This window comes from Pelophylax lessonae, assembly GCF_965119305.1.
Source record: "Pelophylax lessonae genome assembly, chromosome: 5".
Taxonomy (NCBI): domain Eukaryota; kingdom Metazoa; phylum Chordata; class Amphibia; order Anura; family Ranidae; genus Pelophylax; species Pelophylax lessonae.
In genome coordinates, this window is record NC_138772.1 from 237,037,917 (window position 1) to 237,065,832 (window position 27,916).

A 27,916-nucleotide genomic window follows, 5' to 3' on the forward strand; every position below is an offset into this window, starting at 1 on the left:
GCTTTGGGACGTCCCGAGTTGTTATTAATCAACAAGGACTACGTCTGTCAATGAGCGACAGAGAAAAATGGATTTTTGTAAAATCTTACCGTAAAATCCTTTTCTCTTAAGCTCATTGACAGACGTAGTACCCGCCCCTCTGTTTTTGAGTTGCGTTGGGTTAAATTCTCTAAACACTGCTTTGTGACATAACTGATTTGCTGTAGCAGGAAGTGAGAGGATATACCCTCTGGGACTGCCCCTAGGGTGTGGCCAGAACGTTTTCTTTCCTGTCTAGTCCTACTCCTGTAGAGGGCAGTATAACCCGAGTTGTTATTAATCAACGAGGACTACGTCTGTCAATGAGCTTAAGAGAAAAGGATTTTACGGTTAGATTTTACAAAAATCCATTTTTCTTTTGGTGGTTATTAATCACCTGTGCGATTTCTATTTTTTGTACCATACAGCGGGTACGGAAAATATTCAGACCCCCTTAAATTTTTCACTCTTTGTTATATTGCAGCCATTTGCTAAAATCATTTAAGTTCATTCTTCTTCCTCATGAATGTACACATAGCACCCCATACTGATAGAAAAACACAGAATTGTTGACATTGTTGCAGATTTATTAAAAAAGAAAAACTGAAATATCACATGGTCCTAAGTATTCAGACCCTTTGCTCAGTATTTAGTAGAAGCCCCCTTTTGATCTAATACAGCCAGGAGTCTTTTTGGGAAAGATGCAACAAGTCTTTCACACCTGGATTTGGGGATCCTCTACCATTCCTCCTTGCAGATCCTCTCCAGTTCTATCAGGTTGGATGGTAAACGTTGGTGGACAGCCATTTTTAGGTCTCTCCAGAGATGCTCAATTGGGTTTAAGTCAGGGCTCTGGCTGGGCCATTCAAGAACAGTCACGGAGTTGTTGTGAAGCCACTCCTTCGTTATTTTAGCTGTGTGCTTAGGGTCATTGTCTTGTTGGAAGGTAAACCTTCGGCCCAGTCTGAGGTCCAGAGCACTCTGGAGAAGGTTTTTGTCCAGGATATCCCTGTACTTGGCCGCATTCATCTTTCCCTCGATTGCAACCAGTCGTCCTGTCCCTGCAGCTGAAAAACACCCCCACAGCATGATGCTGCCACCACCATGCTTCACTGTTGGGACTGTATTGGACAGGTGATGAGCAGTGCCTGGTTTTCTCCACACATACCGCTTAGAATTAAGGCCAAAAAGTTATATTTTGGTCTCAGACCAGAGAATCTTATTTCTCACCATCTTGGAGTCCTTCAGGTGTTTTTTAGCAAACTCCATGCGGGCTTTCATGTGTCTTACACTGAGGAGAGGCTTCCGTCGGGCCACTCTGCCATAAAACCCCGACTGGTGGAGGGCTGCAGTGATGGTTGACTTTCTACAACTTTCTCCCATCTCCTGACTGCATCTCTGGAGCTCAGCCACAGTGATCTTTGGGTTCTTCTTTACCTCTCTCACCAAGGCTCTTCTCCCCCGATAGCTCAGTTTGGCCGGACGGCCAGCTCTAGGAAGGGTTCTGGTCGTCCCAAACGTCTTCCATTTGAGGATTATGGAGGCCACTGTGCTCTTAGGAACCTTAAGTGCAGCAGAAATCTTTTTGTAACCTTGGCCAGATCTGTGCCTTGCCACAATTCTGTCTCTGAGCTCTTCAGGCAGTTCCTTTAACCTCATGATTCTCATTTGCTCTGACATGCATTGTGATCTGGAAGGTCTTATATAGACAGGTGTTTGGCTTTCCTAATCAAGTCCAATCAGTATAACCAAACACAGCTGGACTCAAATCAATGTGTAGAACCATCTCAAGGATGATCAGAAGAAATGGAAAGCACCTGAGTTAAATATATGAGTGTCACAGCAAAGGGTCTGAATACTTAGGACCATGTGATATTTCAGTTTTTCTTTTTTAATAAATCTGCAACAATGTCAACAATTCTGTGTTTTTCTGTCAGTATGGGGTGCTATTTGTACATTCATGAGGAAGAAGAATGAACCTAAATGATTTTAGCAAATGGCTGCAATATAACAAAGAGTGAAACATTTAAGGGGGTCTGAATACTTTCCGTACCCACTGTATACAAATATTTTTCACATTCTGCTATATAACATTCCCCAAAAAAAAATTTTGAATCAGAATTTTTTCATCCTTGTAGGCCAATTTGTATTCTGCTACAAGTTTTTGGTACAAAAAAAAGAAAATCCCAATAAGCCTACTTTGATTGGTTTGTGCAAAAGTTATCGTGTCTACAAACTAAGGGATAGATTTATGTAATTTTTATTATTTATTTATTTTTTACTAGCAATGGCGGTGATCAGCGATTTTTAGCGGGACTGCGACATTGCAGCGGACAGATCGGTCCCCTAACTGACATTTTTGATACTTTTGGGGGGACCAGTGATATTACTTCAGTAATCAGTGCTAAAAATATGCACTGTCACTGTACTAATGACACTGGCAGGGAAGGGGTTAGCCCAGGGGCAATCAAAGGGTTAAAGTGTAAATGTAAACTCATTAATTATTTTTTTTTCCAACCTGAAAGAGAAACACATAATGAGCTAGTATGCATCACATACTAGCTCATTATGAAATACTTACCTTAGAACAAGCCCCCCGCCGTGCCGCCCGCTTACCTGTATGACGGGCGACATGTTCAGTCGCCCGTCTTCCGGGATCGCGGCATCCGGCCATCTGATTGGCCGGACCCGCGATTACGTCACTCCCGCGCATGCGCGCGGGAGCCGATGGTCACGGCACGGGGCTCTGAAGGAACGGCACCAGCGGCCGTTCCTTCAGAGTGCATGCGCCAGTGATGTCACTGGCTGCATTTAAGGTAAATATCTCCTAAACGGTACATGTTTAGGAGATATTTACAGTATCTATAGGTAAGCCTTACCTATAGGTAAAAGTTGCAGAGGAGGGTTTTCCAAGGAAAAATCTTCGATATTTTTTGATATTTTCTTGATAATTTTCGAATTTTTCCAATACACTTGTCATGTATATATACAGTGCCTTGCGAAAGTATTCGGCCCCCTTGAACTTTGCGACCTTTTGCCACATTTCAGGCTTCAAACATAAAGATATAAAACTGTAATTTTTTGTGAAGAATCAACAACAAGTGGGACACAATGATGAAGTGGAACGAAATTTATTGGATATTTCAAACTTTGTTAACAAATAAAAAACGGAAAAATTGGGCGTGCAAAATTATTCAGCCCCTTTACTTTCAGTGCAGCAAACTCTCTCCAGAAGTTCAGTGAGGATCTCTGAATGATCCAATGTTGACCTAAATGACTAATGATGATAAATAGAATCCGCTTGTGTGTAATCAAGTCTCCGTATAAATGCACCTGCACTGTGATAGTCTCAGAGGTCCGTTTAAAGCGCAGAGAGCATCATGAAGAACAAGGAACACACCAGGCAGGTCCGAGATACTGTTGTGGAGAAGTTTAAAGCCGGATTTGGATACAAAAAGATTTCCCAAGCTTTAAAAATCCCAAGGAGCACTGTGCAAGTGATAATATTGAAATGGAAGGAGTATCAGACCACTGCAAATCTACAAAGACCTGGCCGTCCCTCTAAACTTTCAGCTCATACAAGGAGAAGACTGATCAGAGATGCAGCCAAGAGGCCCATGATCACTCTGGATGAACTGCAGAGATCTACAGCTGAGGTGGGAGACTCTGTCCATAGGACAACAATCAGTTGTATACTGCACAAATCTGGCCTTTATGGAAGAGTGGCAAGAAGAAAGCCATTTCTTAGCCCCCGTTCACACTGGGGCGACCTGTCAGGCGACCTGGTGTCACCTGACAGGTCGCCTTCCACAGAGAAGCTGTGGACCCGTTCTAATAGGAGCGACACAAGTCGCTCCGACTTAGAAAAAGGGTCCGGAACTTTTTTGGGGCAACCCGGAGCGACCTGCATTGACTTCAATGTTATGAAGTCCGTGCCGGCCGCTCCGAGGTCGCGGTGCGAGCAGCGCGCCGCGACCTGTGAGGTCGCCCCGGGAAGTAGCGTCGCCCCAGTGTGAACGGGGCCTTAAAGATATCCATAAAAAGTGTTGTTTAAAGTTTGCCACAAGCCACCTGGGAGACACACCAAACATGTGGAAGAAGGTGCTCTGTCAGATGAAACCAAAATCAAACTTTTTGGCAACAATGCAAAACGTTATGTTTGGCGTAAAAGCAACACAGCTCATCACCCTGAACACACCATCCCCACTGTCAAACATGGTGGTGGCAGCATCATGGTTTGGGCCTGCTTTTCTTCAGCAGGGACAGGGAAGATGGTTGAAATTGATGGGAAGATGGATGGAGCCAAATACAGGACCATTGTGGAAGAAAACCTGATGGAGTCTGCAAAAGACCTGAGACTGGGACGGAGATTTGTCTTCCAACAAGACAATGATCCAAAACATAAAGCAAAATCTACAATGGAATGGTTCACAAATAAACATATCCAGGTGTTAGAATGGTCAAGTCAAAGTCCAGACCTGAATCCAATCGAGAATCTGTGGAAAGAACTGAAAACTGCTGTTCACAAACGCTCGCCATACAACCTCCCTGAACTCTAGCTGTTTTGCAAGGAGGAATGGGCAAAAATTTCAGGCTCCCGATGTGCAAAACTGATAGAGACATACCCCAAGTGACTTACAGCTGTAATCAAAGCAAAAGGTGGCTCTACAAAGTATTAACTTAAGGGGGCTGAATAATTTTGCAAGCACAATTTTTCAGTTTTTTATTTGTTAAAAAAGTTTGAAATATCCAATAAATTTAATTCCACTTCATGATTGTGTCCCACTTGTTGTTGATTCTTCACAAAAAAATTACAGTTTTATATCTTTATGTTTGAATCCTGAAATGTGGCAAAAGGTCGAAAAGTTCAGAGGGGCCGAATACTTTCGCAAAGCACTGTATACTACTTGCCAATATATATATATATAATTTAGAATACCCTTCACCCAAATATCTACCTTTCCTAGAATGTTTTTTCCATTCGGACTATTTTTTATAATTTTTATCGTCCTCCTGGTATAGATACATATAACCTATATGGAACCTTCTCATCCGGCATCATCATATTATATATGGACAACCCTCTCCTTCAACACTATTATATACACCAAAAATGTTTTTACATTGTTTCCAAAAAAACATTTTTTTTCTTAGCCTTCTCATCCAGCATCACACATCTTTATGTGTTATTTTTTTCCTCTTCTCTTTTTTCAATCCATAAACCATGGATTGTTTTTATCCTTCACTTAGAGCACCACCGTAAATGTTGCTACATTTTTTAACTTCTGAAATACTTTATTTTTTATTTTTGAAATATTAAAATTTTTCTTTTTTTTTTATCTTTTTTTTCTTATGTTGGTTCTCAGGATTCAGTCAGGTTGCATATGATGATATTAGAGCCGTTTGAAGTATATCCCAAAGAAAACAGCAGGCATTTGGCTGGGGGGACCAATATGGCCTCCCTTCTGGCCTTGCTGGAGCACTAACATGGAGGCGGGAGCATTGTTAGTTGCTGGGATACGGCTGGCTTTAAATAGACTGGAGGCATGAGTAACAGACACTGCTCCAGTAGAAGTCCAATGACGAAACGTACGTAGGGCGGTACTCTACATGTCACTTCCGGTCTGCAGTCTGCCATTTCCTTGGAGTGCGGAAGGCCCTGCAACATACTGCTGAATCAATCAGACTGAACCATGAGTTTTTACTACTTGCCTACTTGTTTGATTGTACTTACTACACTATGGGGATCTTCTCTCTGTGTTTGAGCACCTAGATGGGACTTGTCGATCCGCGAGGATTCCAGGAACCCCGGCCCAGTAATCACAGCTTGGACCCCATCCACCCCTGTGTGGAATTACATCCACTCTCGTATCATTTTCTACCATTTAGGGTGGAAATTAAGGGTGAGTGCTACATCTAGTGGACACTTTAGGAACAGGCACCTATGTTCCTTGATACTCACACTTTATCACGGACATTAGTCCAGCACAAATATTTTTTGTATAGGGGGCCCCTCTCTCTCCCTTTTTTCTTCACTATACCATTTATTGGCACTTTTTTTCATTTTTTACCACTCAAGATTCTGGTGCACATCCTTCTTCTGATACATTCTGTTACACTTCCCAAAAAAAAAATTATATATTTTTTGGACTTAGTGATATTTTCTCACAGCACTTCAAGCATTTCTGGGGCGTATCACATTTAGCCCATTTTTTGTCTCCGCAATTTTGTTTCTGCGTTTTTGCACTCTGCACCTTATTATTATATATTGTCTCACCATTTATATGTTTTATAATAAGATCACTTTGTAGCATCTTGGCACATCTATAATACCAGGTAGCGCCGTTTCCAATCTCTCCTTTTTTTTTCCCAAACATTGTTGGCTCCTAATTTTTTAGGGGCTGGTTGGTGGTAGCTTCTACACCTATATACATTTGTCTCTGTCATGGATTTGCAATAGTTTGGAAAGCTTACCTGTCCCATCATGTCTGTATTAGAGGTCAGACTGCACTTCTGGTTCCTTTTTATCACCTCTCCTTCCTGTTCCTGCCCCACCCAGGTCATCACAGGAAGCCTATATTAACCAGCGCACTGCAGGCCTGCCTTGCTGTTCAACAGTGTTAGTTTCCTGTTTGCCATGTGCTTGAACTACTCTTCTGTGTACCGACTTTGGCTTGTCTCTGACTATTCCTGTTTGCCTGTTACCCTGACCTTTGACCTGTCCCTTGACTACCCTTGTCTGCCTGTTACCCTGACCTCGGCATACCCATCACCATTCTGTGTGTCCTGAGTGGCTGCTTCCTATCTCTCCCTACGGAGCGTGACCTGGGGGACCCCAGGGGCCGCGACCTGGGCCCAGCTGCAGCCAAGTCCATCCTCACCACTAGAGGCTCTGGTGAACACCTGCTGGGTCTTAGACTCCGCGCCCTGGGGAATCTTGGGCTCACGTTCTGGTCCATCCGCAGCAGTCTGCTATTGGGTTCACTTCCTTGCGCTGCGCCCCTGCCTCCAACAGGGTGCAGTTGTCATCTGGCCACAGGTGACCTGACAGTCTCCATCACTCCATAGCACTGGTCACCCCCCATTCATACCCATTACTTCCTCTTTAAGTGTGAGCCTAGTGGAGTGTTTTCTAACTGGGGGGGGGGGACTTTTGAAATGACCACAGAGACCTGTGGAAGGATCACAGCCGCTCTGTGATCATTTGAGAGAGAACAATGGTCAGCTGTGTTTTACAACAGCTGACCGGTGTTCTCTCTCAGTGGGGAGCGATTGCCGGCCCCGTTGATCGGCATTCCCGCTGCCTAGTTCCGCTGTCTATTCCAGCTCCCACGAACCGACGTACCCATACATCGATTTGCGCAACCGACCCAGCTTGCCGCAGTATATATGCGGTGGATGGTCAGCAGGTGGTTAACCACCAGCATGCTAGGGTAGAAGTCTATCAACACGTGTATCTGCATGACTGCACAGTGGGGCACTGCCACTGACTCACAACAATGTTGATTTGAAGGGAAGGATTTTAATCCTAGGGAATGGGATATTGGTGGGTTATTCACCAGGCCAGAGGCAGCAGGAGGAGTACAGCAGCAGAGGTCAGTGGTGAGGCACACACATGACATGACATGTTGATTTTGATCTGAAGGATATAATCCTAGGGATAGTGTTGCTTATGCACCAGAGGCAGGAGGAGAGATTTTGCTTGACTGTTCTCAACGCATTTGCTGCCCCAGCCCGGCCTCAGCCTACGTTCACATTGGTCCGATTTGACATGCAATTAGACATGTCCAATTGCATGTCAATTTGGAGCCAATTGCCAGCAATGACATCGGCCCAATCGCTGCGACACCGACTTTGCAGTGCCGCACCGATTCCCAAAAGTAGTTTCTGTACTACTTTTGCCGATTTGTCATCAAACAGGAAGGGGAGATCAGCAAACCAGCGTTCACTGATCTCCCTTCCCTCCACCTGTTGGTACCTGCCATGCCAGTCCCAGGTCTGCCAATGGGTGCATGGAGCCCAGGAAACACGGCTGAGGTCCGTGTGTGTGTGTGGGGGGGAGGTGACCGACACTAACGGGGGTGTGTGGAAGTGATCTGGTGGTTACACTGCTAATGGATTGTTTCCATATGACAGACAACACTTGGCTTGTCAGGTTTATACACAGTAAGTGAGATGCTTTCTTTTGGACCTTGTTTTCATTTACGTTTTCAGGACAGTAAAAATGCAAGGCTGAGCCACGTTTACCACCACCCAACCATTCCCCTTTATGCGGCAAAGGCACTGCCACTGTCATACATAGTACAACAGTGGTGCCAGGGGGTTCTACACACACGCCCAATGGCTTTATCTGCTGGGAGTGTGTAAAACCCTGAGCTGCCACTGCCGTACTGCATACTATGGTGGCAGTGCCTTTGTAGCATAAGGGAGAGTGATTGAGTTGTGATAAACATGGCTCAGTCATGCGATTTTACTGCCCTGAAAACATAAATAAAAACAAGGCGTAAAAGAAAGCACCTCACTTACTGTGTATAAACCTGACAAGCCAAGTGTTAGCAGTTAGCAGTGTAGCCACCAGATCACTTCCACACCCCCCCCCCCCCCGTTAGTGCCGGTCACCCCCCCCCCCCCCCCACATACCCTTTATTTGTCATTTGTTAACACCAAATGAAGATTCTACATGTTTTGTTTTTATAATTCTGTTGTAGTGCCTTGATGATGTGTATATGAATAATGTGGTGCATTCAATAGTGTCAATAGTGGAAACATAAAAACAAATTAGAAATTGCTAATGAGACAATGGCAGCTTGATTCTTCTATTAAGCTTTTGCATCAGGTTTCTCAATCCTTTGGATGAATGCGCTTTATGTGATAATGACTAAACCCCTCTCCTTCATGACATTATCAAAAAGGGATGACGCCCCCCCTGAAAAAAGTTTTGCGGATGCCCAAACATGTGAACACTTTACTTGACCAAAAGAAGGAGCTGACTACACACATTAAAAAAAAAAAAAAAAAGTTATGTATATCTAATCTTCTAACAATACAAAATTGGTTAAACTGTCTACATATGAATTTTCCAGAGCTATTGTTTATGGCAAGAGTTGCCACACATACTGTACATCTTGCATATTCCAACATCCTCATAAGTTGCACAGAAATCTCCTTATACCCACTGTACCCCAGTCACAGGGAAAAAAGAACACATTGCAGTAGAAGTTCTAGTTTTATTATTTAGTACTTTTATAGCACTGTCAATTTACGCAGTGCTTTACATATATGCTTTAACATCAGTCCCTGCCCTCAAGGAGCTTACAATCTAAGACCCATAGCTCACATTCATACATACACATTTTAGGACCAATTAAACAGGAGCAATTAACCTTCCACCATGTCTTTGGAGTGTTGGAGGAAACTCACGCATGCACCTGGAGAACATGCAAACTCTAGGCAGGAAGTGCCTAGGTGGGAATATGAACCAACGTCCCCTAGTGCTGCTATGTGGAAGTGCTAGCCACTGTGTTACTTTCACCTCTTGTTTGTACCCGAGAAACTTTAAATTTTAAAGATATTCTTTTTTTTATGTGGTAGACACTGACTGGTTGCTAGGACAGAGATGCAGATTTTTCTTACATCGTACACTTCATACGTGAGGCCTTTTGTAAGGTCAGTTTGTTTGTGTCTTTTAGAATCCTAGCAACCAGTTCTAGCTGTAGGAGCTTTAGGAGGGCAAGAAACATTTCAGTGGAACTGAGAGCAGGCTTTGCAAGCTTTACAAATTCCTTGATGATTGCACACAAACTATAATGGAAGCCAAAGAATATGATAAAAAGAATAAACAGTATTCAAGAATGAAAAGTCAACAGCCACGTCTCTCATCTCTGTCTGCCTTTTCGCATGTGCCATTGGAGAGAAAAAATCCTAAAACATTAAGTTATTTTTATCAAGAAAATAAGGTAAGTCGTGCTTCCACTTATATTCATACAGAAACTAAGAATCATTATTTAGAAACTATCATCTTCAACTTCCGTTATCTTACAATAACTCTTAAAAATTGTACTCTGACCTTAATAGCTGATAGTTACCAACTGTCTAATATACTGTATTGTATACTTATTCACTTGTTAAATGCTTGTAAAATACTCTAGCATAAATTCTTACAATTAGGAGGGGTCTATTAAAAAAAAAAAAAATAATAATCTAGTGTATCTGAATATACATTTGTTCTGTTCGAATGGGCCAAAGGCAAATACTCTTTAGGCTACTTTCTGTCCTGAATAAATGTTGTTTTACTATGGGCAGCCGTGAAAGCCCATATTATGGCCACTAGAGGGAGCTGAAGAGCATAGGAAACACATACGTCTTTGTAACAAGAGATACAATGTAACAATTCTGCAGAATGCTGGTGTAAATTAGCAAATAAATGTAACCGTTTTACTACTGTCTATAATTAAAAAAAACATTTTTCAGTAGAGAAAATAGCCTAGTAAGATTTGTTTCTGCTCAATTTACACAAAACAGTACATGCAGATTCGCTGGATGAGTGGTTATGCAAGTTGTTTATATATCGGGACCAAATTGAAAAAATTAGCTGCCTGGCTACCTTTCTGACGGACTTGCTGAAACAATTTCTTAGTCAGTGGCCTGAAACAAATATGCAGAAGCATGTTGTGGTGTCATTCATTTTGAATGCCACTCCAACACATTAAAGTAATGCAGCTCTGCTGCACATGCATTGCAGGGCACCATAATGCTGAGTAACACACTACCATGCATTGTGGTGCAATGCATCATTAAAAAAAAAAAAAATGCTACATGTCTATTTTTTGTCTATTCTTGTGCTTTGGTTGTCCTTTCAAACCAACTAGGCTTTTTTAATGCATTGCACATCACACATTAACATGCATGCATTAATGCAACACACAAAAACCACAAAATGTGAATGGACCCTGGAACTTTTAACGCCAGAGGATCTGTAGGACAGCAAGCCCAGTAGTGTTGTTGAAAACGTTGTTAGCAAATGCAATTTTTGTCTCATGGCAGGTTTACTTCAAAATTCTGAGCATACAGCTTTTCTTTAAGACATTAATACTGGTAACCTGAAATCACCTCTGAGATCTACTGGTCTGAAAGAGACATTACTAGACCAAAACCTTAAAACTCAGAGCATGAGATGAGTTAATATTGTAATTCCAGTATAACCAAGGTAAGTATCACCGTACAGTAACAGTGGTCAGTAAAGAGTAAAGTCTACAGATCTGCTTGTAATGTAAGCCGGCTTCTGAGCAATGAAGTGAATGCAGAGTCAGACTCTGTATAGTGCACAGAGCTGCAAAAGCAGGCAGCATGAAGGAGAGGATGCAGGCGACAGTGTAAGGTAAACTGGATTTCTTGCACCAGAAGACCAGTGCAGATTCATGCTCGTTGCACACGTGCTAATAATAATAATGTGTGAAAGACCAATGTCACTTATGCAGTGCCAGTTCATTGTGCACATATTCGTGCGCAATTGCAAGTTTGTGCACAATCACAAATTCTTGCACGAGCACATGTACATACCAATTATCACTTGGCGCCCAGTGGCCTATTTAGTGGTCCATCACTGTGAGCAGTTGCCATGTATGGGCAATAGCACTCCTCCCTGTAGCAAAATCACGCCCTTTTCGGCGCCATCTTTGTTGTGGCAAGGTCCTTTCTCACATGTGCTCGGCGGCCATTTTTCCGGAGCCTCCCCATAGACTTTCAAACGCAACCATTTCTCCTTAGTCTAGTCCTCTAGCAGAGTGACATCACTTCCTCTCCTCAGACTCTCTGATCGATCCTGCGGCATGGGTAACTGTATGCACATACTTCTGGGGGTTTTTAAGCTTCTTCTGGGTACTGTTCATGCTGGCTACTTTTTTCCTGCAGTTTTTCAAACTTGTGCTATTTCTTCTACTATTGCGGTAGCGGTGCGATCCACGGCTGTCGCGATTTAAAGGGCCAGCGCCATAGAAGTTTTAAGTGTGTTCTTAATGGATTCCCAGGACAGCAAATTCCCCCCAGCTCTGGTGGAGGGTTCAGGTACTCCTGAATCCTCTGTGCCCAGCTCCCTTACTGCTGCACTTGCGATTTTTTGCATCAAAGGTGGATCTGCTGATGTCTGAGCGCACTTATAGAAGAAGGCCCAGGCCTTCACCATCCTCTGATTCAGATTCTGTCATGGTTGCCACGGACAGTGCACCTCCTGAAGGGTTTCAGTCCTCTCAGTTGAAGGGGAAGGGGGAAGTGGAGGAGGAGGAAGTTTTCCCCCGCCAGGACGGCCAGTGATCGCGTTACTATGGTTGCGCTCATAGTTCTGTAAAAGAACCGCTGCATTTGGAGGATGAGCCCCACCAGCAGGGTAAGCAGTCGTCTTTTGGGACCCGCAGAACCCAGAAATCGGCCACTCTGATGCCCATGGAGGCTTGTCCGGTGCTTAGAGACCCGGCGGATAGGCGGGAGGAATCTCTTGCCCTCCACTCCTATGTTGGGGCAGGTTCCTTGATGTAGCCTGTGTTCGCCTCAGTAATGGTCTCTCAGGCTGTGGTGGAGTGGACTAAGGTGCTCAGACCCATGCTTGTGGCTGATTCCGCCCCTCCTGCTACTTTGGATATGGTGGACCTAATTGTTCAGGCGGTTTTATGCCTGTGTGATGCGGCCTTGGATGAGGCCCCATTAGTCTTACGCTTATCTGCTGTCGCAGTGATAATCCATCGCCTTGTGTGGCTGTAGAGCTGGTTGGCCGAACAGGCCAACAGGAAGACGGTGTCTAACATCCCTTATGCAGGGAATCACCTTTTTGGCTCCCTGGATGAGTTGGTGAAGGGGGTCACTGGGGGTAAAAGCACTCTGCTGCCCCATGTGTCCAAGTTTTTCTGCGGTAAGCGGGACCCTTCCTTTAAACCTAACCAGGGGTCTTTTTGTGCCTTTAAGGTACATGACAAGGGCGAATCCTTCAAGGCATCTGGTGGCCGGAAGAAGCCTTGGGTGGGCAAGTCTATAGCCGCCCACTCTGGCACAGCAGCCCAGTCCGCCATTCCGGACAGATGGGTTCATGAACAAGATCTCCAACGAGAGGCTCTGGTTCTCCTCGCCTAGGGGGTGATCTTCCCGGTGTCACATCGGGACAGGTTTTCGGGGGTTTTTACTCAAATCTGTTCACGGTGCCCTGAAAGGAGGGCAAGGTGTGTCCGCTTCTGGACCTAAAGTTTCTAAACCGCTTTGTGCGGGTTCAAGAATTCCGTATGGAATCCCTCTGATCGGTGGTGGCCTCTCTGAGCCCGGTAGATTCCTGGCTTTAATCGACCTCAAGGCTGCGTTTCTACACATCCTTGTATTCGAGGGTCATCAGAGGTACCTCCGATTCGCAATCGCGGAGGAGCGCTATCAGTTTGTGGCGTTACCTTTCGGTCTCGCTTCGGCTCCAAGGGTGTTTACCAAAGCTTTGGCTCCTGTTCTGGCCCTGTTGCGGGCGCAGGGGATCGCTATCCTTGGATATCTGGACGATCTCCTGTTAAGGTCGAGTTCCAGTTCAACTCTGTTGCGTGATCTGTCAACCACGGTTCAGACGCTCCAGGAGTTCGGGTGGGCCATCAACTTTCAGAAGTCGACATTGCTCCTTTCTGTTTGTCTCCCTTATCTGGGAATGGTCCTGGACTCTGCCCATGCGAGAGTTTTCCTGCCGGAGGACATACTCCGGACTCTTTTGAACAAGGCCAGGTCCCTCAGGGACAACGAATCCTCATCACTCAGGACCCGCATGCGGTCCTTAGGATTGATGGTGTCAGCCTTCGAGGCGGTCCCATTTGCAAGCGGAGATCCTAGCCAGGTGGGACAGGCATCCTCAGTCATTGGACAGGAGGATATCTTTGAGTCACTGGGTCAGAGCGGACCTTCTGTGGTGCCTCCAGTCTCCGGCTCTGACGGAAGGGAAATCCTTCCGGGCCGTTGTTTTGACCACCACGGTCGCCGGGCTGGGGTGGCGTTCTGGACAAATTGTCTGCCCAGGGCACTTGGTTGGAGGAGGAATCCTCCCTACCGATACATGCCTGGGAACTGAGAACGATCAGACTCTGTTTGCTCCATTGGAGGGATCGTCTTCAGGGCCACCCTGTGTGGGTGCAGGCAGAATACACCACTGCGGTGGCGTACATCAATCACCAAAGGGGCACCAGGAGTGGCCAAGATCTTGCCTTGGGCCGAGACGCGGGTCTCGGCGCTATCGGCAGTTCACATTCCGGGTATGGAACATTGGCAGGCCGACTATCGGAGTCGCCAGACCCCAGACCAGGGGGAATGGTCCCTATACCCGGAGGTGTTTTCAGATACTGTGTGCGCGATGGCGCACCTCTTCTAAACAACTAGGTGGGAAGGCTCGTGGCAAGAACACGCGATCCTCTGGCAGCCGCCTCGGACGCGCTGGTGGTGCCTTGGAATCAGTATTGCCTGATTTATGCCTTCCCCCAATCCAGTTGTTGTCACGGTTCCTTCGCAGGTTGGTTCCGAGGTTGGTGGTCCTGGGGGCCCGGACTTGCCACGCCGGTCTTGATACGCGGACGTCATGCAAATGATCGTCGAGCCTCCCTGGCGGCTCCCATTACAAGACGATCTGTTGTCTCAGGGGCTGTTCTTCCATCCTGATTTACAGTCGGTGGCCTTGATGGCGGGACTGTTAAAAGCCAGATCTTGAGAGAGGTCAGAGGTCTCGTCGGAGGTCACTCCTACCTTGCTTAGAGCTAGGGAGGCCTCGTCCGGTAAGATTTATTATCGTACCTGGAAGGCTTGCTTCACCTGGTGCGAATTGCGGGGTTTCCATCCTCACTACTTTTCGGTGGCAAGGGTGTTTGCCTTCCTGCTATCCGGTGTGGACCTACGTCTTGCACTGCCCACTGTTGAGGGTCAGTTATCTGCGCTGGCCATTCTTTCCAGCGCCCTTTGGCGTCAAATTCTTTGATCCGCACCATTATTCAAGGGGTGCGTCATTTGGCCCCCTCGGTGGGCGCCCTTAACCCCTTGGGACTTGAATTTGGTTCTGTCGTTTTGCAACGTCCTCCCTTTGAGAACATCCGGGAGATTCCTCTGCTTGCACTGTCACGGAAAGTTGCCTTTCTGGTGGCGATCACATCTGCTTGCAGTGTGTCGGAGTTGGCGGTCCTATCTTGCCGCTCCCCCTACCTGGTGGTTCATAGGGATAAGGTGGTCTTGCAAACTCATCAATCCTTCTTTCCGAAGGTGGTGTCTGATGTCCATCTCCATGAGGACATTGTTTTGCTTTCGCTGTGTGCGAATCCTACGCATCCTACGAGTTTTGCCTTGCATTCCTTGGATGTTGTCAGGGCGATCAGGGTTACCTGTCGTCTACTGAATCCTTCAGAAGGTTGGATTCTCTTTTTTGTCCTTCCTGAGGGTCTCGGAAAGGTGTGGCTGCGTCTGTGGCAACCGTTCCTGTCTGGTTCAGATGGACGATTTTACAGGCTTATTCGCCTTAGGTATCTGGTTCCGCCCTTCATTGTCACGGTGCACTTTTCGGAGCGGAGGGTGCGTTTTGGGCCTTTCGCCATCAGGCGTCGGTGTCCCGGATGTGCAATGCGTCGACCTGGTCATCCCTGCACACCTTTACAGAGTTTACTAACTTGATGTTTCGGCATCGGCAGATGCCTCCTTTGGCCGCAAAGTTCTGTGTGCGGCAGTACTTTGGGGGAGACATGGCGTTTTTAGCCTGTCCCCTCCTGTGGGGTTTTTTTTTTCCCCCTTGGTTATTTTACCTTCCTGGGTTTGTTCGCTCCTGTTGAGCTTTCCTGTTACCCAGTGAGTTACATTTCTGGTTTAGATAAGGTTCCTTTATCTGACCTTGGGTGAATTTTACGGTAAGATTTTACAAAAATTCAGTTTTTTGAGAATGTTGTATATCAGAAAGTGAAAAATATTGTTTTTTTTTCAGAATTGTCGCTCTTTTTTTGTTTATAGCACAAAAAATAAAAATCGCAGAGGTGATCAAATACCACCAAAAGAAAGCTCTATTTGTGGGAAAAAAATGACATCAAGTTTATTTGGGTACAGCGTCGCACGACCATGCAATTGTTGGTAAAGTAATGCAGTGCCGAATCGCAAAATATGTCCTGGTCATTAGGGGGAAAATCTTCCGGTCCGGGAGTGGTTAATCTACAAACTAAGGTCTGCAGGCATCGACCACAAGGTTTGTTCTTGGATAGAAAACTGGTTACATGGGGGTGTCCAAAGGTTGGTGATCAATAACGCATACTCAAACTGGTCTGTAGTGGTAAATGGGGTCCCCCAGGGCTCAGTCCTGGGACCAATTTTGTTCAATTTTTTCATCAATAACGAAGAGGACGGGATCATTAGCTCAATCTCAGTTTTCGCGGATGACACAAAAATAGGCAGGGCAATAACTTCTCATCAAGATATAGAAATCTTACACAATGACCTGAACAAAATAACAGAGTGGGCAACTACATGGCAAATGAAAAGGAAGATGTTAGCTCATTGTTGGGAAAGTATATATATAATTACAGGTACCACATCCTTAATAAAGTGGCAGGAAATTGGAATGTGGGGCACAGGTTGGGACTTTACAGGGTACCGTTATAGAACCAATAAGTATAGTAGATTAAGTATATTAAAATATTCTTTATTAATTACATATAATCCCCAAAAGAGAAAGGGAGAAGTACAAGGACAAAAATACAAATCATATATACATGACATATACACTTATTTAAAAATATCAAGCAGAATCATGATCCTCGTTAAATAAGTGGAGTCACCAGAGACTACAGCTGGGCCAGGGTGAACCGGTACCAAACGCGTATTTCTCCAGTTGATCCACTACCCACTACCCTACATGTTTCGCGGTGTGGACCGCTTCTTCAGGGGTGCAGGGGTATTAAACTTGTAGAAGAGGATAACTGCGAAATGGTCGAAAAGCACATTACCATACATATATAGATTTCATATATTTAAATATCAAAAAACAGATATGCCTTATTCCTGTGCATATCGAGTGTGGGAAAAAATGGGGGAACCCCACCCATATCTCGACATGCACATCACATATTTAGTAGCATAAAGAAAATGCATTACATATATAAAACAAATTGTATAATACACTGAAATAGAGGCCAGGGAAATGTGGACACTCCCACCTGGACGGCTGCTGGTATATAGGTCAGAGACGAACCATGCTAGAGGCCAACCAAGTCCCCCGCGCGCATGCACAGTTGTACATCGGACTCAGTGACGTCATCGCGGGGCGCGGTCCCCGCTGATGATGCTGGAGTTGACGACCTATATAGGCATATGCTGGATGCTATTGGTGTGCAGATGGTGGATGCGAGACACGGCGGTCATTTAAGGTAAAGATTACAGGCTCTCTCTCCCTGCTTTGCGATATATATCTATGGGCTACAACTTCTGCATTACGATGGACCCTACCTATGCTTGTGAGCTTATTGTGACAACGACCAGGGGCGCTGCGACCGTGTCTAGGGGCGGTCACTGCTGGGCACACCTCTAGGACTCCTACTCTCACCTGCACATTGGAGACTGCTGCAGTCAGCATGCCAATCATGATGTGCAGCTGGGCGAGAGCTGAGGAGATGAACTGCAGGGATGCCTGCTAGGAGCTGGGTGCAGCTGCTGCTGGTGTTGGGAACAGCAGCCCGAATAATTTGGCTTTCCTGGCCATGGCGGGGTGGGGAATGGCCCTACGCCGCAGCTCTACCATGAGATTGGGGATAGTCCATCCCCTGAGGGACTGAGTGCTGCCTGGATCTGAACCCACAGTGGGTGACAGAGGGTCGGAGGCAAGGTCCTCACTGCCAGACCATGACATGACTCCAGCTATAATGAGAAAAGAGGTGAGGGTGTATGTTTAAGAAGAGTTTTGGAAAATGAGAACAGCGGAGGAGAGACGGAGTACATAAGAAGCAAGGGGGAGGAAGAATAGAAAAAGGAATGACAGGCATAGTGAAGAACACAATATGTTCCGACGACCACTGAAGAGTAGAAATTTAGAAAACTCGAAGAGTGCGGGGCAACCGAGGTTAGCCAGGAGGTTACTGGCCAAATAACCAATAGCTCGAGTGCCTGGTCAGTGTCATGCACGGACCTGTGAACCAAAGCCCCCGGGCGTACGGGGGTGGGAAGCTGCAGTCTGGTTGTGGCCTAAGTAGGAATGTTGCATTCTGTAGTGGGTGACCAAGATAGTTTGGGACTTGGTGTCACCCTTTTTCGGAAAGGGGTACCATTTGTACATGGCAGGTAGTGCGGAGGTAAAATGCACAATTTACGCCATAAAGAAAACCTGAAGGTGGTGATTGGTTTTCGGGGTCCCGTACACAGCTAGGCTCCAAAAAAGTCTCACACATGTGGTATCCCTGTACTCAGGAGAAGCAGCAGAATATATTTTGGGGTGTAATTACACATATACCCATGGCATGCGTGAGCAATATATAATTTCAATGACAACTTTGTGTCATGCTTTCAGTCATTTTTCAAACGCCTGTGACAAAAAAATTAAATATTCAATGAGCTCAACATGCCTCTCAGGACATTCCTTAGGATGTCTACTACCCAAAAAGTGGTAATTTTGGGGGGTTCTGTACTACCCTGCCATTTTAGCACTTCATGAAATGAGATAGGCAGCCAGAAAGTAAAAGCTGCATAAATTCCAGTATTTACATCAAAGTTTGTAGACGCTATGGGTTGTATTTAACATAGGCTGAGAGACTTTAAGGTATAGTAGTAAGAATCAGTATTTCTCTGTCGCTCATTGACAGACGCAGTCCTCTTGATTAATATCAAATTGGGTTATACTGCCCTCTACAGGAGTAGGACACTAAGCAGAAGGAAAACGTTCTGGCCACACCTTAGGGGCAGTCCCAGAGGGCATATCCTCTCTCTCTCTCTGCTACAGGATGTTAGTTTTTTTCTGCCTAGTCAGGAGTAAGGACCTAAGTTCCTTGCTGGGATCTTTGGTCCTGGCAAGATTTTTTTTTTTTTTTTTAGAAAAAATTTTTTAGGCAGCTTTTTTTCTCCAGTTGTTCCTGTGAGATCTTCAAGCAATTATGCTGGAGCTGGGCGACGTGCTGGATGTTGAGGTCCAGTGGTCACCCCAGTCAGCCTACGAGCGCGTGCAGGCCCTAGCTCCGCGCTGGGTCGGCCGCGACATAGTCCTACTGGACGGGGACTGGCCCTGCGAGTTAAACGTCTTGCTGGGACGCCGGCGACCAGTTGAAAACTGAGTCGCGGCGTCCGTATTGGTCGACAGCCCCCCCACTCCGGTGGAAAGGGGTTCTGTTAGGAGGGGGTGCCCGCCGGTTCCGGTATGGTGAGTAGTATGTTCCCCTCTCCCCTGTCGGGTTTTGGGAATAGACACGGGCCCCTCTGTGGATGGTCGGACCCTCTTGATCCTGGGTCCCCCCTCTATCCTATAGCAGGTGTCACAGATCTCCCTCTTGAGTGTGAGAATAAGAACCAGGAGGCTTGGTTTGGGAGCTGACTATCCGATAGTCACTGTATGAGTGGGCACTGTAAAAGGATGACTGAGGTCAGGGGCTGACGTTACTGTTTAAGATGGCCATGTAAGAGGGTGATATATGATCATACCTTATGCATAAGGTTGCAGTTACCTGGACTACCGCCATCCGCCGCCGCCATCCTCCCGCAGGCCGCACACCTCCCACAGGCCGCACAGGCGATGCCTTCCTTCTGCAGGCCGCACGTTGTAGCAGGCCGCCGCCATCTTTCCACAGGCGCAGGCCGCCGCCATCCTCCCGCAGGTCGCGCGGGGCCGCCATCTTGGCGTAGCCTCGTGTCTCCTACATGGAGGCGGCCATTTTGGACACCCAGCTACCTCGAGGAGTAGCAGGGGCAGCACCGGAAGGCGTGTAAAGGGGCGGAGCCGCCTCCTTTACCCGGGAAAACGATCCACAAGACTTCCTGTCTGTAAAGGACAGCGCTGAGAGCAGTTTGGTAGAAGCTTCTGTGCATCAGGTGGTGAGTCCTTGGGGTCTCTCTCTCTCTCTCTGTGGGGGTCCGAAGCAGGTAACACTGAGGGGCGCTGTTGCGCTGGGGGATTACAAAAAAAAAGTTTTTTTCTTTGCAATTTTTGTTTACTGGCAAGTGTCTTGGATTAATCATGGACCCTGCCACACATGTATCCCCACCTGATCCCCTCGAGGTGGCCGCAAGACCCTCCAGTGCCCCACTTATGATTGATGCATTCTCAGCGGTTTTGGAGTCTTTTGTATCCCGGGTGGAGGTGGCCTGTCAGGGACGGGGGGCAAAAAAGCGACCCCCGCCTACCCCTATTTCATCTGACACTTCAGATACGGATTCTGAGCTTGCAGCTGCAGGTCCCTCTTCTGGGGCTGCTGTCTCGGGTACGGTCTCCTCAGACAGTGAGGAGGGTGTTTCTGCCTCGGCCATAGCACAAGAAGAAGCGTTGGTGGACGCACTAGTTGTGTCTGTCCGGGAAACCTTAAGTCTTGAGGTTACACCGGCAGAGGTAGCTGATACTGAAATTCCTTTTGGTACTAGCAAGCCTACCAAAATGGCGAAGGTTTTTCCCTTGCCCAAATGTTTTGGTAATCTAATTAAAGAAGAATGGGGTCGTCCGAAACGAACTCCTGCTATTTCCAAACGCATTGCTAGGCGCTATCCGTTTGAAGAATCCCTCCTTAAAAAATGGACGGTACCACCAGTGGTGGACTCACCGATTTCCAGACTAAATAAAGCCACTGTTATCCCGTTGGAGGACGCTCCGTCCTTTAGGGATCCGGTGGATCGTAAGGTGGAAGCGGAATCCCGCTCCATTTTTTCCCTGATAGGGTCAGCCTTTAGGCCAGTGGTTGCCATTGGTTTAGTTTCACAAACTTTGACAGAATGGACCAAATTGTTACGCCGTGACCTAGAGGGGAGAAGTATCCCCCCGGCAGTATCAGATTTGCTGGAGCAAATCTGATACTGCAATACAAGGACTACAGTTCATCTGTGACGCCGCCCTGGACACCACTCCATTGTTGGGGCGTGCATCGGTTTCAGCAGTGGTCCTCAGACACGTGTTGTGGTTAAAGTGCTGGTCGGCGGATCAAGGTTCCAAAAAAGCTTTGGCTAATCTCCCCTTTCAAGGGAATCGCCTGTTTGGGGCCACCTTGGATGAGATTATAAAGGATCTCACTGGGGGCAAGAGCACTTTTTTGCCACAGACTGCTAAGGGTAAAGGACCTCGTAACAGACGAGGACCTTCCTTTTCCGCTCATAAAAAGTTTTTCCGTTCCGCTGGGGCGGGCGATAAGGCGAAGCCCTCCAAAGCCCCTTCAGGGGGTTTCAAAGGGCGCTGGTCGGGTAAACAAAAATCCGGCTCAGCCAAACCTGAAGATAAGACCAATACAGCCTGAAGGTGCGCCCATTTCTGGGGTAGGGGGACGTCTTCACCGGTTCCTGGATCCATGGCCTTCCAGAATCCCGGACAAATGGGTTCGCAAGGTCATACGGTCAGGATACAAGATCGAGTTTCGATCACTTCCACCGGTGCGATTCTTCCCTTCCAATATTCGACTATCCCCGGATCGCTTAAAAGCTTTGCGGGGGCAGTAATGGACTTGATGCAACAAGGATTGGTAGTTCCCGTTCCTTGGACAGAACGTTTTCAGGGGTTCTATTCGAACCTGTTCACAAGACCCAGGACAGAGGGCAAGGTGCGTCCAATTCTGGACTTGAGAGCACTCAAGTGTTTTGTCCGGGTACAAAAATTCAAGATGGAGTCCATCCGTACAGTGGTGGCCTCCCTGCATCATGGGGATTTCCTGGTGTCCAGAGACAGCAAGGATGCCTATCTTCATATCCCCATCTTCGCAGGACATCAGCGTTTTCTTCGCTTTTCCCAAAGATCATCCCTGGTTCCCACCAGGAGACTGAACTATCTGGGCCTAACTTCGGATACATCCTTGGCAAGAGTGTTTCTCCTTGCGGAGAAACTCCAGAAGATTCAGTGAACGATTCGGATGTTGCTGTCCGTCAACTGGCCTTCCCTTCGGACTTGCATGAGGGTCTCCTTAGAGGCAGTACCGTTGGCCCAGTCTCATACCCGAATTCTCCAAAAGGAGATTCTTCTCAAATGGAATCGGAATCCCGATTCCCTGGACAATCGGATCTGGTTGAGCGAGCGGACCAGGGAGTCTCTGGTCTGGTGGCTTCGGTCTCCGATGCTCAGCCAGGGGAAGTAATTTCTTCCGATAGAATCCAGGTTACCGATAAATGTATTGGAACTGAGAGCGATCAGACTTTGTCTGATTTACTGGACCGAGCAGCCCCAGGGCAGCCCGGTTCGGATCCAGTTGGACTATGCCACGGCCGTGGCATATGTCAATCACCAAGGGGGCACCAAGAGTGTCCTGGCGGCCATCGAAGTGGCCAGCATTCTTCGTTGGGCGGAACGGTTTGTTCCGGCTCTCTCCGCGATATTCATTCCGGGGGTGGAAAATTGGCAGGCAGATTATCTCAGCCGTCAGATTCTGGATCTAGGGGAATGGTCTCTTCATCCAGAGGTATTTCATCAGCTGTGCCTTCATTGGGGCACCCCGGATGTGGATCTGTTGGCATCTCGGCTCAACAGGAAGGTGCGGAGGTTTGTAGCCCGCTCCCGAGATCCTCTAGCGGACGCAGCAGACGCGCTGGTCGCCCCATGGGGACAGTATCAGCTACTGTATGCCTTCCCTCCTCTCAAGTTGCTGCCGAAACTTCTTCGCAGGATAGAGGTGGAGGGAATTCCAGTTATCCTGGTAGCTCAGGACTGGCCTCGTCGACCCTGGTACGCCGACTAGGTCAGGCTGGTCGCGGACGCTCCTTGGAGACTTCCTCTCAGGGAGGATCTGCGGTCTCAGGGACCGATCTTCCATCCTGCTTTACAATCGCTGGCTTTAACGGCCTAGCTATTGAGACCCAGGTGCTGAAGGACAAGGGATTGTCAACTTCAGTTATTCCTACTTTAATTAAAGCAAGGAAAGCGACTTCCAGAAAAGTCTATCATCGCACATGGAAGTCTTATATTGCGTGGTGTGAATCCCTTGGATTTCCTCCACGTGCATATTCGGTGACCCGAATCTTGGCTTTTCTGCAACAGGGGGTTGAGCAGAAGCTGGCCTTGAGTACTGTCAAGGGTCAGGTTTCAGCATTAGCAATCTTCTTTCAGAAACCTTTGGCTACCCATTCCTTGGTGCGGAATTTCATCCAGGGGGTGCGGCACCTGGCTCCACCAGTGCGCGCGCCCTTACCGCCCTGGGATCTTAATTTGGTGTTGTCGGTTCTTCAGAAACCTCCCTTCGAAAATATTAGGGAGATTCCCTTGCTTACGTTATCCCAGAAGGTGGCCTTCTTGGTGGCCATCTCTTCTGCACGCAGGGTGTCAGAACTGGCCGCATTATCCTGTCGTTCCCCATATCTGGTGGTTCATAGGGATAAGGTGGTTCTTCGTCCGAATCCATCCTTCCTTCCTAAGGTGGTTTCAGAGTTTCATCTGAATGAAGATATTGTGCTACCTTCCTTGTGTCCTAAGCCCAGTCATCCTCGGGAGTTTGCGTTACATTCCTTGGATGTGGTTCGGGCAATCAGGGTATACTTGAAAACTACGGACTCGTTTCGTAAAACGGATTCACTTTTTGTGATCACGGATGGCCCCAAAAAGGGGTTGCCTGCATCTCTAGATGGATCAGACAGACGGTGGTACAGGCTTATTCTATTAAGGGTCGGGTTCCTCCGTTCCCTGTTAAGGCGCACTCCACTCGGGCGCTTAGTGCTTCCTGGGCCTTCCGCCATCAGGCGTCAGTGGTTCAGGTTTGCAAGGCGGCTACCTGGTCGTCGGTTCATACCTTTACAAAATTTTATAAAGTTGATGTGCTGGCATCGGCGGATGCCTCTTTTGGCCACAAGGTTCTGCAGGCCGCAATTTGAGGAGACCGTTGGTCTACCTCGAGGGTTTTTTTCTGTTGGGTTTTCAGTTGAGTCTCATCCTTTTGATGAGCCTTTAAGACTTCTAGTCAGCACCGGTTGGGCCTTCTGGATTTGAATTTTGATTTCTGTTATCCCACCCCTCATTTGTGGCACTGCTTTGGGACGTCCCAATTTGATATTAATCAAGAGGACTGCGTCTGTCAATGAGCGACAGAGAAAAATGGATTTTTGTAAGATCTTACCGTAAATCCTTTTCTCTTAAGCTCATTGACAGATGCAGTACCCGCCCTTCTACTTTTGAGTTGGGTTGGGTTCAATTCTCTGACACTGCTTTGTGACATAACTAACATCCTGTAGCAGAGAGAGAGAGGATATGCCCTCTGGGACTGCCCCTAAGGTGTGGCCAGAACGTTTTCCTTCTGCCTAGTGTCCTACTCCTGTAGAGGGCAGTATAACCCAATTTGATATTAAAGCAGAGTTCCGGGCACAAAATCGTTGTTTTTTTTTTGTGCCCATCCGCTAGTTCTGGATAACCTAAAAAGGAATTGGATAGTTAGGTTTTTTTTTTTTTAAAACTCACCTTGTAATTGTAGATCGTAAATACTCACCTCAGGGTACTTCCTCCCTCGGAGCCGCGGCTCACCCCGTCACTTCCTGCCTCGCGATGATTCCTGGGAGCTGAACGTCATAGCTCCCAGGAATCAATGCGACGGCACCGGCCCCGCACGTAATTTCCGGGCGACGCATTCCCCTGCTAAACAGCTTCTGGGCATGCCCAGAAGCTGTTTAGGAATGCGGCGCCGCACCGGAAGTGACGAGAGGGGCCGGTGCGGCGCATTCTGGGAGAAGAAGACGCGGAAGAAGACGCAGAAGAGGACCGCGCCGGCTTCAGCTGCCCACAAGAGAGATGGAAACGCTGTGGAAGAAATTTTATAAGTAAGTATTTCTTCTAAAAGGTAAGTGCGAACCGGGACAGATCAGAGGCTTTGTGGAATGTGCTAGCCCTGACTGTCCCGGGGGTATGCTTATTGAAAAATGACATCTGTGCCCGGAACTCCGCTTTAATCAAGAGGACTGCGTCTGTCAATGAGCTTAAGAGAAAAGGATTTTACGGTAAGATCTTACGAAAATCCATTTTTTGTGGAAAGCTCTGCGTAGGTTATTTTTGAAATTTTGAAATAGTATTGTTACACCTTAGGACACCTATTACATATGGGGTCATTTGGATAATGCTGTTTTTTTGGGGACATCTATTGGAGTATTAGGGTTTTTTCATTAGTGTTTGTTATGGGAAGATTGTTCCCATAATGAGATTTTCATTTTTGTTGAGTATATTATTAAGAATGTTGTGAAATTCATTGTGTCTGTTAAAGTCTTTAAAACATTTTTTTGCTTTTTTGGGGTTTGAGTATTAACCACTTTCAGACTCAAAGACCAGGCCCCTTTTTTCAACTTGGCACTGCGTGACCTTAACTGACAATTGCGCAGTCATGCTATGCTGTACCCAAACGCAATTTACGTCCTTTTTTTTCCCCATAAACAGAGCTTTCTTTTGGTGGTATTTGATCACCTCTGCACTTTTTATTTTTTGCGATATTAATAAAAAAAGAGCGAAAATTTTGAGAAAAAAATGACATTTTCAACTTTGTCTTTTAAAATATATCCAATATACTCAATTTATGACATATATTTTAGCCAAAATGTATTTAGCTACATGTCTTTGACAAAAAAAATCTCAATGAGCACATTTTTATTGGTTTGAGCAAAAGTTATACGGACAGATTTATTACCCATTCTGATCCCGCTGTAGTTGTAATAAAGAGTACTTTGTAGCTAAGGTATTTCTTTTTGCAGTGGTACTTATATAGAAATATTGTTATAACATTTTTATGTCACTGAAAATCTTTACATGATATAACAGCAACACAAGTGACTGCACATTACATAATATCACAGTTGCACATGCGATTAAAATGATTGTTTAAAAGCTTGAGCAACCTGGAAACTTCATTCCACTGTGGGTGAGATTACTTCAAGGGAGGGCTCTTCCAATACTACATACATTAAGGAGACTTTATGTTGTTTATCCAGCAAGCCCTTTGATGGGCACCCCTCCGAGTTCTTATCATACAACCCTTTTTCTTGTAAAAACGAATTAAACCTTTAAGTCCACGTTACAAGTTATTTATGATGTAAGATGGTTTAACTAAAAAACCCTTACGAGTGTTCGAGAAATGGGAAGGGGATGAGGGCCAACTCACCAGGGATCAGAGGGATGAAGCTCTTCAGACAGTACAGACTTGTTTGTTAAATGTGACACAGAGACTAACTCAGCTATAGATTATTTTGAGGGTGTACTATACCCCCCATAGGTTGCACGTTATGAGTTTGAAACCAACACCTGCTTGCTCCAGATGTAAACGGGATCCTGGCGACTTGATCCATTTATTGTGGAATGCCCAAAATTAAATATGTATTGGCATGGAGTGGGGGATACCTTGAACAGGGTAATCCAGGTATCTCTTCCACTTGACCCAAAACCCTTCTTGCTTAGTCTTTTGGACGAATTTGAATAGGAGAACAACACTAGGCAGGCTATAGTTAGAGTTTTATTCTTAGCTTATAGCAGGCTCGTCTGCAAAAAAATAATAAAGGCTTTTATTATTTTTTTTGCAAAGGGTAAGCCTAAGTAAAAATTTTTTTGCATCTACAGCAGCATATTTAATTATAGTCCTTGTTAAAATGACCTGCTCACTTAAAACTGTTCAATAAATAATTTTGCATCACTCACATGTTGTTGCTATAGGTCATTGTATAACTGTCTTGAGCATTCAAACAGAAATAAGAGGACTCTCAGTTCTATGGAATATGGGGTCCGCCCAGTATAACCACTTGTGGTATGAGACATAATTCTCAAAAGTGTGTCCACAACTCCAATATGGAAGAAGGTGAGAGCATCTGACTGGTTTGATTGATTTTCCAACCTAAAGCAGCCCATGAGGTACTATACCCTAAACAAGGGGGAAAAGATCTTCTCAACCACACAGTATCATTACCTTTCTCATGAAAATCCCCCACATGTACCAGGTTTCAGTAAACTGTGGCACCTCCTGAATGCAGCCAAATCCTCCATTCCATTAAAACGAGGAGGCTCGTTGCTTTGCTTGCGTCTAGTAAGATCACGCTGCAGTAAAGCAACGAAGTTTAAACCTCTGTGGCATATTAATGTTCTTTTACTAAATAAAAAAATTCTGTACATACAAAAACTACAATTATATGAATACAAGACTGACAAATATACCTATAAAATGCATGCACAAACATTAACCATCCTTCTTAGTGAATGAGCATGGATATTTTGTTTGACGTGTCCAAATACAGAAAACCTGTACAAACACCCCTGAATGTGAGTCTGAGAAAGTCACAAGAATATAATGATGTGTGTCTGGGGGTGTGTGGGTGTGTGTCTATCTATCTATCTATCTATCTATCTATCTATCTATCTATCTAAAATATTTTATTATATCTTTTCATGTGACAACACTGAAGAAATAACACTTTGCTACAATGTAAAGTAGTGAGTATACAGCTTACTGTATATACTCGAGTATAAGTCGACCCGAATATAAGCCGAGACCCCTAATTTTACCACAAAAAAGTGGGAAAACGTATTGACTCGAATATAAGCCTAGGGTGGGAAATGCAGCAGCTACTGGACCCAACTGGACCACCACGAGACACAAAACAGGGGCTGCGTGCATCTCACAGGAGATGGCGCAGGTCATGGTATAGGCATTGCACAGGTCATAGTAAGGGCATGGCACAGGTCAGGGCACAGGTGATGGTACAGGCATGGCCCAGGTGATGGTATAGGCATGGCACAGATCATGGTACAGGCATGGCACAG

At 46.1% G+C, this 27,916-nt stretch overlaps 1 protein-coding gene across 1 annotated transcript in view; it reads left to right on the plus strand.

Moving 5' to 3' along the window:
* Positions 1-9,824: 9,824 nt before the first annotated feature.
* The window catches only part of CFAP90 (cilia and flagella associated protein 90), a gene marked incomplete at both ends in the record, with an annotated part of 47,306 nt that continues 29,214 nt past the window's right edge, over positions 9,825-27,916 (plus strand). The window contains one exon of the mRNA XM_082258934.1: positions 9,825-9,974. Within this exon, the coding sequence (XP_082115060.1) occupies positions 9,825-9,974 (150 nt within the window). The remainder of the gene's footprint in view (positions 9,975-27,916) is intronic.